Here is a 12850-nt window from a genome sequence, read left to right on the forward strand (position 1 = left end):
CTTTCGTTGGGGGCCTGAGCAGCAGGCCGCATTCGAGACTCTGAGGCAGAGATTGTGCGAGGCGCCAATATTAGCCCTGCCAGAGGGCATGGAGGATTTTGTGGTATATTGAGATGCGTCCATCTCAGGTTTAGGCGCAGTTCTGATGCAGAGAGGGCATGTCATCGCCTATGCGTTGAGGCAGCTGAAGCCTCACGAGGCGAACTACCCGACGCATGATTTGGAATTGGGGGTTGTTGTTTTCGCCCTCAAGATTTGGCGTCATTACCTCTATGGGGTTCGCTGTACTATCTACATGGACCATAAGAGTTTAAGGTACCTCATGGATCAGCGGAACCTAAACATGAGGCAGCGTCGGTGGATGGATGTGGTAAAGGATTACGATTGCGAGATCCTTTATCACCCGGGTAAGGCCAATGTGGTGGCCGACGCGCTTAGCCGCAAGGTAGCCCCGATCAGGGATATCTGCCTGAGGTTGACGGTGGTGACTCCACTGTTGGAGCGGATTTGGGAGGACCAACAGGAGGCCATGAAGGAGGAACATCAGAAGAGCGAGCGAATTGTGGGTCAGGTCTCCTCTTTTGACTATGACAGTCGGGGGTTGTTGACTCTGCACCGTAGGGTGTGGGTCCCGTATCATGGGGGTGTGCGCCAGGTATTGATGGAAGAGGCGCACAAATCTCGATTCTCCATTCACCCCGGGGTGACGAAGATGTATAGGGATCTTCGTCTGGACTATTGGTGGCCCTGCATGAAGCGGGATGTGGCATGGTACGTAGAGCGGTGCTTGACCTGCAAGAAGGTCAAGGCCGAGCATCAGAGACCTCACGGCAAGATGCAGCCGTTGGATATTCCACTGTGGAAATGGGAAGACATCATGATGGATTTTATCACTAAGCTTCCCAGGACAACGCGGGGAGTGGATTCGATCTGGGTCATCGTCGATCGATTGACCAAGAGCGCCCATTTTATCCCGATTCAGGAGAGCATCTCGGCTGAGAAGTTGGCCGGCATCTATATCCGGGAGGTGGTGGCGCGGAACGGTGTGCCACTTTCTGTGATTTCAGATAGGGATGTGCGGTTCACTTCTAGGTTTTGGAGGAAGTTTCATGACAAGTTGGGTACTCGTCTGCATTTTAGCACCGCCTTTCAACGTAGAAAGATGGACAGAGTAAGCGGACCATTGAGACTATGGAGGATATGTTGTGGGCGTGTGTCTTAGACTTCGAGGTAGTTGGGATACTTACCTTCCTTTGGCAGAGTTCTCATATAACAATAGCTATCACGCGAGTATTAACCGTCCTCCCTTCGAGATGTTGTACGGGAGGAAGTGCAGGACCTCGATATGTTGGGGTGAGGTGGGTCAGAGGGTTATGGGGAGTACCGAAGTAGTACTCCATACTACGGAGAGGATCCAGAAGGTCCGGAGAAGGCTTCAGACTACTCAGAGTCGGCAGAAAAGTTACGCTGACAAGCGCCGCTCCGACCTAGATGTCCAGGTCGGGGATATGGTCCTCCTGAAGGTGTTACCTTGGAAGGGTGTCATTCAATTCAGGAAGTGGGGCAAGTTGGGCCCTAGGTATATTGGACCTTTCAGGGTTGTAGCCCGGGTGGGCAAGGTGGCATATATGCTGGATCTGCCAGTCGAAATCAGTCAGATTCATAACACCTTTCATGTTTCCCAGTTGCAGAAATGTTTTGTGGACGATTCGGCAGTAGTGCCTTTAGAGGACATTCATGTTGATGACAGTCTGAACTACATCGAGCGGCCAGTGGCGATCCTGGACAGGAAGTCAAAGGATCTGAGGAACAAGAGAGTGGAGCTGGTAAAGGTTCAGTGGCAGCACCGAAAGGGCTCGGAGTGGACTTGCGAGCCGGTGGGCGAGATGATGGAGCATTACCCCGAGCTGTTTCAGGATCGCGCAGCAGACTTCGAGGATGAAGTCTAAAATAAGTGGGGGAGATTTGTAACACCTGGTTCCTGGTATGCAATTTAATTTAAGCATTTTGCACTTTGGCCTTGGACTCGGCGAGTTGGTGGCCCAACTCGTCGTGTAGAAGCGAATTGGACCAGGGAGTCAAGTGGCTGACTCGGCGAGTCAAAAGTCGGACTCGACGAGTTCGTGCTGTCTGGACAAAAACCCTAATATGAGGGTTTACACCCTATATAAACACATTAACTTGGCCTCCCTTGTCCCTAACACTCTCCTAGAGCTGCATATCGAAACCCTAGCCGTTTGTGTGTGTGTGTGTTAAGGCCATTTTGGTGCTTTTGTTGACTTGTGAATCTTGGAAGGAAGAAGAAGAGCTTGAGTATTCGACAAGGGGCTTGTGGATCCAAAAATCTCATTCCATTTTCAGCTTAATCAAGGTAAAATGCCCCTGCTTTGTTCCTTCTTTTGGTGGTTCATCTTTAGATTGTAGATCTTGGGTGCATTTAGGGCTTTTCAAGCCATTTTCGGATTTAAGGAGTGTTATATGGACTTTAGCTTCAGATCTGGGCCTTAAGAGGGGTCTCATGACATAACGGTGCCAACTTTAGGGCCATGAGAGCCCCATGCACATTGTAAGACACTGTATATGGATTTTTGAGCTAAAAACCCCATGCATGTGCATCAAGTTTGGAACTTTACGTATAAAATGGACATTACGAGGCCAGATCTATGTTTTGGTGTGTTAGACCTCATTTAAATCGACTAAATGGAGTTGGCCAAGCTTGGACTCGACGAGTTGTTCTTGGCACTCAACGAGTCAGTGACTATTGTGCACTAAACCCTTCCTGTGAGTGGGTAAATGATAGGAAGGAGGCCCCTTGTGGGTTTAGACGCGAAAAGGGACCTGGAAGCCTTGGGACTCGGTGAGTGGTTTGAGCAGACTCGGCGAGTCCATAGCAATCTCCCAATCTTTGAAGAAGGACGCGACGAGTTGTTCATACAACTCGGCGAGTCATAGACTAGACAAGTTCTTAAGTTGGAGATGAACTCGATGAGTTCAAGGAGGAACTCGGCGAGTTGTTCATACAACTCGGTGAGTCATAGACTGGACAAGTTCTTAAGTAGGAGATGAACCCGTCGAGTTTTGCTAGACTCGACGAGTGGAGACGGGGTTTTGTGTGGGATTAGAGAAGCAGGGACTCAACGAGTTGGTAGGCCAACTCGGCGAGTCAGGTCAATTGAATGTTGACTTTGACCAGCATTGACTTTAACTGAACTTGGACCGACCCTGTTTAGGGTTGTATGTGATGTGTGTTGACTTGAAGGTTGTCGTGTAGGGATCGAGGAGTCGTAGGGAGTCGAATTGTGCGCCGCGGATAGTTCAGACACTACACGACATTGAGGTGAGTTACCTTCCAGTAGGGGTGGGTCTAAGGCCACAATGCCGGCCCACCAAAAAGGGGTATTTATAAGATAATAATCTTTGTGATAATTATCTTGGTCTGGTTATGTGATTTATCTAGATTATATGTTATGTGTTTAGTAGGGATTAGTTTACCTAACAGTGGTCTGTAGGACCCAAGGGTAGGTCAGTACTCGGATATGCCTGACTGTATTGTTATATCTGTTGATTGCATGTTAGTAGTAGGGGGTGGAATAGTCCCCAGTTACCGGTTGAAAGATACCGATGCTGATTACCGGTTGAAAGATGCCGATGACGCTTACCGGTTGAAAGATATCGATGATGGTTACTAGTTGAAAGATACCGATGATGGTTACCGGTTGAAAGATACCGATGAATGTTACCGGTTGAAAGATACCGACGATATTGTATGGTATGTGGTATGATGAGGGAACTCACTAAGCTTAGTGCTTATAGTTTTGGTTTTGGTTTCAGGTACCTCTTCGTCGAAGGGGAAAGAGTCGGTGGCATAGCAGCGCATCACACACACTCACATGTTCTGCAAGAAGTTTTGCGATTGTACTTTGATTTTCAATATTTATGATGTTATGGTTTGAAATACAACATTATGATTTTGTATTGGATGTTTTATTAACAATGTTTTGGTAAAATGTTTGTTAATTACGTTAAACCAAAAATGAAATTTTTGGCCTTGAAAATTGGGTCGTTACAAATAGCCAGACTGTTAATTAGTCTCGGTGAATATTAGACTAAAATCTAGTGGTAATGATACTAGGTTTTGTCCGAGGAAAATTGTGTTAAGAGTAACGAAGTGTTGTTCGAGTGCCGAGTCACCACCTTCTCAGGTGAGTGCATGGTCCCTTTTATCTTACACATAGATATGAAGTATTTTATATAAACTACGTGCTACGTGTGCATATTATCTATATAATTGTTATCTATGCTGGATGAACGATTTTATACAAGTTTTATATGATTTAAATTGTATATGTATTTATATCTACATAATATGTTGGGTAAAACGTGGGTAGATGAAATATGAGTTGGATGATGAGTTGAGAGGTGATATAGACCATGAGGTAAGGGTGAGAGGTAGACGATGTGAGAAGCCTTGTTCCCAAATGGTAGCCCCGTCATCTAGCTGAGTATGGATGACAACCATGAACTATTCTAGACAGTCCAGTGGAACACTAGCAGGCTCGCAACCTGTTGGTGTTGTGAACGATGTGTTCACCCGGTGTACTCTAAACCTTGGCTATCATGCAGACTTGATGCCTAGACCCTGGTGACTATGCAGACATAGTGCCTAAACCTTGGCGATCATGCAGACTTTGTGCCTAAACCCTGGCGACTATGCAGACTTAGTGCCTATTGTGTAAACGTGGCAACGATGGACTTCGCGCCGATTCCTTAGGATGATCCTTAGGAATAAATGAACGAGGAATAGCTGATTCTTAGGGTAGATCCTTAAGAGTAAATAAGATAATGGGGATGGGTAATTGGGCTGATTGTTTTAACATAACAATTATATTATTGTGGGTTGAAAACCCTTTGTATTCACAAGGTTTCCCAACCTGACCCACTCAGTTTACTTATATCACAGGTGTTGATATGAAGTCACATTACACTAAGAGATTCAGGAGATATAAATCAATAGTGATAATGAATGTAAGTTCTATTTAGGCTTATGTTTCTGTATTGACGATGACATCCCAAATGTTTTAAAATGAATAAAATTACTTTTCTTCAGAAATTCTTTGATAACGCATTTATCATGTTTTACTGGGAACAAATTCCGCAACATTTTTATTAAAATAGGTACTCTGATTTTTATAAAGGATAAACAAAAATCGGTCTTTTCTGGCCGTGAAAATGGGGATGTCACATCTTAACGTCTATCACCTAACCGATGTGCCAGTTAACTACACACGCTCCGCCGATCTATGATAAACCTTAAGCCACTCTTTACCTACCTTGTTAAGTCCAGGTTAGTGTGCGGGTTAACCACACACGCTCCAATAACGACTTAAGAAAAGTGCAAAGTGTAATTTCATGGGTTAGCACCATATTCACATTTTCCTAAAGTAACTAAGATTGAGAATTTATAAAAACATTTAGTTACTTTATAAAAATCATACTTTTAAAGAGGATTAAAATCATTGTCTTACCCGTTCGGCTAATGACCCTCCACCAGTCAAGGAAGCGGTGGGTGAGAGTGGACACCCATTAAGTTGTCATTTTATAGGCAGCAACCTTATACCCCCTCCCCCCTTATAGACCGGCTTCGTGAATGAGGCCTACTAACAGTAAAACGACTTGTTCTTATATATATATATATATATATATATATATATATATATATATATATATATATATATATATATATATATATATATTATTAACTTATAATATTATAAAGTATAAGGGTTGAATTTTAACTTTTAAAATTCTAGGGGTTGGAACTAAAGTTTTTAAAGTGAATTTACATGTTCCAAAACTTGAGAGCAAGTTTTGTAACTTTCAAAACTTTTAGACTTCGTAACTTGTGAGTTAATGGTTTATTAAAATGAAGGGCTCTTCATTTTATGTAACCTATGTGTTCATTAATGGACTTTAAAAGTAAGACTTTTGGTAATCCATAACTTGAGGACAACATATGGATTCCGTTAAAAGACATCAATATCAAGAATTAAACTAACATACTATTTGCAAATAATTCATATGATCTTCTAAACTCGTAAGTGTATAAACATTCATATCAACAATTTCAAGAATCATAAATAACACATATAAAACTTGAAATTTTGATAATAACCATTGTAAATGGATTAGCATAATCATTACCACATAAAAAAAAACAATTTTATAAGTCCAAAACAGTTAAGGGTAATGATCCTAGTCCATTTCCAGCAGCAAAACTCGAAAATTTGCATTTAGGGCGTCCTACTCGTAGAGTGAGAGAACCTACTCAACGAGTAGGATGCAATAACACATAGACTCGTGGAGTCCCCCCATGCACTCGGTGAGTTCACTCAGCAGAATGCATAGCCCCCCATGGACTTGGCAAGTTCACTCCGCAGAATGCATAAATCTTGAGTTTTTTCAACAATTTGCATCAAGTATCAACAAAACAAGCATAGGCTTTGATACCATTGAAGGGTTTTGAGCATTCTAACACTCCTAAGGTGCACATGCAACCATAGAAACCTTGGATCTATGTTTTACTAAGATACATGCAAATTTGATTTTCCAAGGTTCTTAACCTAACTAGCATGGCATGGGGAACTTTGAAACATAAAAGCTAGTAGAAGAACATACCTTTCTTGTTGCTTCGATTCCTTGAGAACCTTGTGAGCCTAACACCTCAAATGTGATGCCTCAAATGTTTCATATAACACCACAACTCTTGGAATAACTTTGAGAGAAGTACACTATCACTCGAAATCGGCTAGCCCTCTTGTTCTACACATAGTGGCGATTTTTCCAGCCATGGGGTCCTTTTATAGTTCTGTCACAAGTAGGGTTACAACATGTAAACCCTAATTGACATGACTTTTCATATTCCATGATCCATGGGTTTATAACCTCCATGGACTATCCATGGAGATCATTATGGGTTTTAGCCCAATTCAATAAACCATGGATCATTAGTCCACTATAAAAGAATGGATGATTTGCACAATCAACCCCATATATTTAATTAGTCTCCTTTTGATCACCAAATTAATTGTTGATCGAAACTAATTAAATATTATCATTATTATATTAAAACTTATAATATATTAATAAACCGTAAGTGTCCTTTCTCTCATTTAGTCTATCCAAGTGTTGCAATGCCATGCAACCCAAAATGGACCATGCTAACCGGGTCAAGTACATTCCAGAAATAGTTATGAACTTAGACACCTAATCCAATAGTTATCACCTATGACAGTTTCCATAATTATACTTCAATAGCAAAATTACTTCTTTTCATCACTGTTTATCTGATTAAATAATTTTCACATTTCAACGGTTCATCTATTGACAATTAAATGATAACTTTATGCACAACACTGTGAACTTCATAATCCGGTGAACCCTACAAAGCAGGAAATGAAAGTAATATTAACAAAAATAGTGAAAATGTAGCAAAATATACCTATACTTTCAGAAAATATGAAAAATTCCTAAGATAAAAGAAGCTACAATATTATTGAAATAACCACGATTAAAACTATACATTGAGTTCATATTTAATTGCATGGGAGCAACTACAACTATAACTATTTCTTTCATTTACTCATTAAATTCCTTGCATAATCGCCTTTTTGTATGAAATCAACATCATATTCATCTTTAATCTCACAAATCTTCAGTTTTCCGTGTTTACATCAGAAAAAAAAATCAAACTCAGAATACAGTGAACATCAATCGGAAACTGTAACGAGGAAAAAAAAAGGAATTAGAATAAGAGAAAAAGGAATTCAGAAATCGTCACCCAATCCAGAAATCGAAAGCCCTCAAAATTCTCCATATTCTCGATGTTTGCTTCATAATAATAAAAAACTGAACTCATAATAGAAGAAGGGTATCAGAAATCTGAATTTGGACTATTATATGATATAGGAAATACGTGCAATGAGTTTAAGAGAGAAATTGAGAAACTACAATAAGAATGAAATACAAAACATGTACTCGTTCGAGTTGAGACTCATCGATCTCTACATATTTCGTTTTCCTAGATGATCGATAGGTTTACCGATTGCTATTCTCAAGATGTGTCACACCCCCAAACCGGAACGGCAGAAATGTTCGGGGGCGGAGGACGTCATGTTCAGTTTCATAACAATGCACAATAGTAAACAAGCAACAACATTATCCATTGCATTAATAATATAGTCTAATACAAGTGTGTTATGTGTATAGTTTGTAAGACACCAAAATATGAATCAAAATAAAAGACGAGTCTCGAATGTGCTCCGACTTCTCAAAACCTGGTCGAGAGTACCTGTCTATCGGTGACCTGAGAATACAAGTTATTTTGAAAGAGTAGATCAACATTTAAGATGGTGAGTTCATAAGTATTTTTGTGTCATGGTTTGTATATGTTTGATAAAATTGTTTGTAAATGTTTGATGTAAATGTTTGTATGTTGTTTGATGTAATTGTTTGTATCTCCTAGAAAATCCTATATTTTCTACTTATAGTGAAAAGTAGTCTTCTACCATAGCCTGATTGTTCTGTATGTTTGTTCTTTTGTAAAAGTGAGTGTTTTTCCCAAGTATGACAATCATTACCAAAAATATAGTTTACATTACCGTTTATGTGAGAAGATCACAATCTAAATGTAATGGGAAAATAAAGATGTACTGTAGTATTCTATATAGTAACTACCATTGTACTAACTACCTTAAACCAATTGTTTAATTAAGGTAAAATGTGATGAGATTATCACCATACTTGATTGACTAGTAAAACATGACGATCAAAGACGTCGAAAATGATATGACATTCGTCACCCGTAGATCTACAGGTCCCACTGTAGCTAGCAGCAAGGTGTAGGATGATCAATCCTGTATAGATCTATACACAAATTCACACTCTCCCTCCAGGAGACTCTGGTTACAAAATGTGACACAGCAGTATATTGCCATGCCATGAAGTAGTGGCTCACATTAATGTTATAGTATTCTTGTATTTGTATAGTATGTTCTATCTGTTCTAGTGTATTGTATTTTCTCTTTGTATAGTATGTTCCTCCGTGTTTCTTGTTATAGTATGTTCTTTTTGTTTCTCGTTATAATATGTTCTTTTTGTTTCTTGTTATAATATGTTCTTCTACTAGGAACCAACCTGAGAAAGTAGTGATAGTACATACAAACTCAAGGAAGTGAGTTTAGGACAAATAAGATAAACTAAAACACCCACATAACATTTTCATAAGAAAAACATGTGGACTTGCCAACATTATGTTGACCTTTCAATAACTACATGTATTCTCAGGAGAATAATCCCGGATGATGGAGGAGGTAACCCCGGTGATGCATCTCAAAGTCTTTGTGCTTTACTTTTGTACTTTGCTTTTGTGACCTACATGTACCTCGAACAATTGTGTAACGAATTCTATTTTAATGCATGAATAAATAGCAATGTTGTTTAGTATATCAGGGTATTACTCAATGTGTAAAATATTATGTTTAATGAATAAATAGCACGGATAGCAAGGGATTAGATACTTATTAGAGACGGATAGATACTTACTAGAAACATAGTTATAAATTAGTGATAGCATTAACAATGTATTAGCAACGAATAAATGAAGAAATCATGACCGATTAAAATTTCGGGCCTTTTTATGACACAAAACATGTATGATCGCATACCCGACATGTGCTCGACGGTGGATTTATGTTTTAAAAGGTTATATATATATATATATATATATATATATATATATATATATATATATATATATATATATATATATATATATATATATATATATATATATAATCCTTAAAACATAAAAAGGTTATTCACAACCTTGAAAAAAATATAATAAATAAATGAAAAGTCAAAGCTAGGAATAATGAATGGGCGGCTGCATATTATCCTTATATCTTAAATTCTTAAGTTGACTAAATACTTCCACTTATAGAAAAATCTCTGCGTAATTTCATCCCTTCTGGTTCACAAAAATGGCTGCCACCATCGCTTCAGTCGTTTCAGCCTACGATCGGCCAACGGAACTCAAAGCTTTTGACGAAACAAAAGCCGGTGTTCAAGGCCTCGTCGATGCCGGAATCCGCCATGTCCCCCATATCTTCATCAACCCACAGGAAACCTCCCCCAAAACCTCCACAACTCTCGAGATTCCAGTCGTAGACCTTGCATCATCCGATAAAGCATCGACTGTGGAAAAGATCCGTGCGGCTTCTGAGAAATTAGGTTTCTTCCAAGTCGTGAATCACGGTATCCCTGTGAGTGTTATGAACGATGTGCTTCAAGGAGTTCGTAGATTTCACGAACAAGATGTGGAGGTGAAGAAACAGTTTTACACGAGGGATAATACGAGAACAGTTGTGTATAATAGTAATTTCGATCTTTACACTTCCCCCTCCGCGAACTGGAGAGACACCTTCTTCTCGTTCATGGCTCCGTCACCTCCGCCGCCGGAGGAACTACCGGAGGTTTGCAGAGACATACAAATCGAGTATTCAAAGCAAGTGATGAAACTAGGAAGCTTACTCTTCCGATTGATCTCAGAGGCTTTGGGGCTGAAGGAAGGTCACCTGGGAGATTTGGATTGTGACAAGGGGCTTGTATTCGTCGGCCATTGTTATCCTGCTTGTCCACAACCAGATTTAACCATGGGTGCAACCAGACACACAGATGATGGGTTTCTAACTGTGGTTCTACAAGATGAAATCGGAGGACTCCAAATCCTCCATGAAAATCAATGGGTTGATGTTCCTCCAACACCTGGCGCGCTTGTGATCAATATCGGAGATTTATTACAGGTGGGTTTAATTGTTTGACATTGAAAACATTTATTTTTGAGTCTGAAAAGTCTATATTTGTTGGGTTTTTTAGTTGATATCGAATGATAAGTTGAGGAGTGTGGAGCATAGAGTGGTATCAAATCAGAAAGGGCCGAGGGTGTCGGTGGCGTGTTTCTTCAGCACCTCCTTAGCGCCGTCGACGAAGGTGTATGGTCCGATCAAGGAGCTGATTTCCGATGACCACCCACCGAGGTACAGGGAAACCACCGTTTATGATTTTATTCAATACTCCTCCTCAAAAGGCCTTGATGGTGTTCCTCGTTTGCTTCATTTGAAACTTTGAAATATGTTTACAAATTACATGTACCACATACTCATTGTTATACGTATACAGAAAAAAAAAAAAAAAAAAAAAAAAAAAAAAAAAAAAAAAAAAAAACATACATATGAATTATAAGATGTTATTTTTTTTTTTTAAACGTAATCTAAGAAATAGCAACATATGTTTTTATTCTATAGAAAGTAGAAACGAATGTCATGTTTTACTTTCTCGTCTTTTGTTCTGTGTAGTGTACATGCATAGGAAAAACTAAAAAGACGAGTTCTAAAATTGGAGTGATTTTTTAATTTAGTAGATTGATTAAAATTAAGGGATAAAACCAAATCATTTATTAAACATAAACTTGTCAATTGTCGATTGGTTTTCATTGTATAATAGTACATAACAAAATTAATTAACATTTAATATAATACAAAAACATATGATCAACTAACCTATAACATTTGACAAAAACATCTCATTATTAAATGGTATACAAGAAAAATTAACAAATTACCATCAAAATTGATCTGATTTTCTCTACCATCATTTCGATGTCGTGGACGTATCATAATGTGTTGTTTGGTCAAAATAAGTATCAAAATCAGTTTTTATTTAATAACATTGTTAAAATCAGTTTTTATTTAATAACATTGTTGATCATTTCTTTAATCGGTTTATATTTAGAAATGAGACTTCTAAGAATTGAAATGCATGGTTGCAACATCAAATAAAGCCTTAATTTGTATTTTGTTCTTTTTTCTAGCGTCTAGCTAACTTTTGTTCTATTGTATAGCTAACTTTCATTCTATTGTATGTATATCTACTGTTAAAAAAAACAAATTACCATTATTATTTTTTTCCAATAATATTAGATTTATTCATCCAAATGACCATATTTTGAGGTATCATATTTCCATGAAGCCACTTTTTCCATACTTTAATCAAAATAACTACATGTTCTTTTAAAAGACGGCTTGCGAATCAGCAAGGATCCATAAATGACATAAAGTAATTCGATAATATTCACATAAAAAATTAAAATAGTTTCTCCGGTCCTCACACAATAGGTTTCGGTAGTTATTTGTGGATCTGCTTTCCCTTAATGAATATTAACAATTTGCATGCACTCGATGTATCGTTCAATCATGCATAGATGTAGTCATATATTAATATAGCTAAATACTTGCGAGTATCTTATTTATGTACATATAAGGGTTTGGATATATATATATATATATATATATATATATATATATATATATATATATATATATATATATATATATATATATATATATATATAGGGTTAAATTCAAATAAGAACACTATTTAATGTGAGAACGTAAGAACACTACTTTATGTTACTATTCTACTATGAATTTAATATGTATAGTATTGTAGTAGTTATAATATGAATATATTCAATTTTATATTGCTATTCTACTATAAAATTTATATACATATGTAGTAATTTAGTAAATTCTAATATGAATGTTAAATGTGTGATTGCTCATATATTCGGTGATGAATAATGTTATACAGTTGTAAATACAAAATTTTAATGTGAATATTAATGTGTGATTGTTCGTATATTTGTTGATAAATAATGTCATATCGTTGTATATACAAAATTCATAGTAGAATAGTAACATAAAGCAGTGTTCTCACGTTTTCACATTAAATAGTG

General features: G+C 37.9%; 1 protein-coding gene across 1 annotated transcript; it reads left to right on the top strand.

The window, feature by feature from the left end:
• Positions 1–9975: 9975 nt before the first annotated feature.
• LOC145093908 (1-aminocyclopropane-1-carboxylate oxidase homolog 1-like) lies at positions 9976–11275 on the top strand. The gene is made up of 2 exons (XM_079032153.1): positions 9976–10859; positions 10933–11275. The coding sequence occupies exons 1-2, from the start codon at positions 10038–10040 to the stop codon at positions 11182–11184; spliced, it is 1074 nt and encodes a 357-aa protein (XP_078888279.1). The 5' UTR covers positions 9976–10037; the 3' UTR covers positions 11185–11275.
• The last annotated feature ends 1575 nt before the right edge of the window (positions 11276–12850 follow it).

This window comes from Lactuca serriola, chromosome 3 (genome assembly GCF_051521515.1).
Source record: "Lactuca serriola cultivar US96UC23 chromosome 3, Lser_US96UC23_V15, whole genome shotgun sequence".
Lineage (NCBI taxonomy): Eukaryota > Viridiplantae > Streptophyta > Magnoliopsida > Asterales > Asteraceae > Lactuca > Lactuca serriola.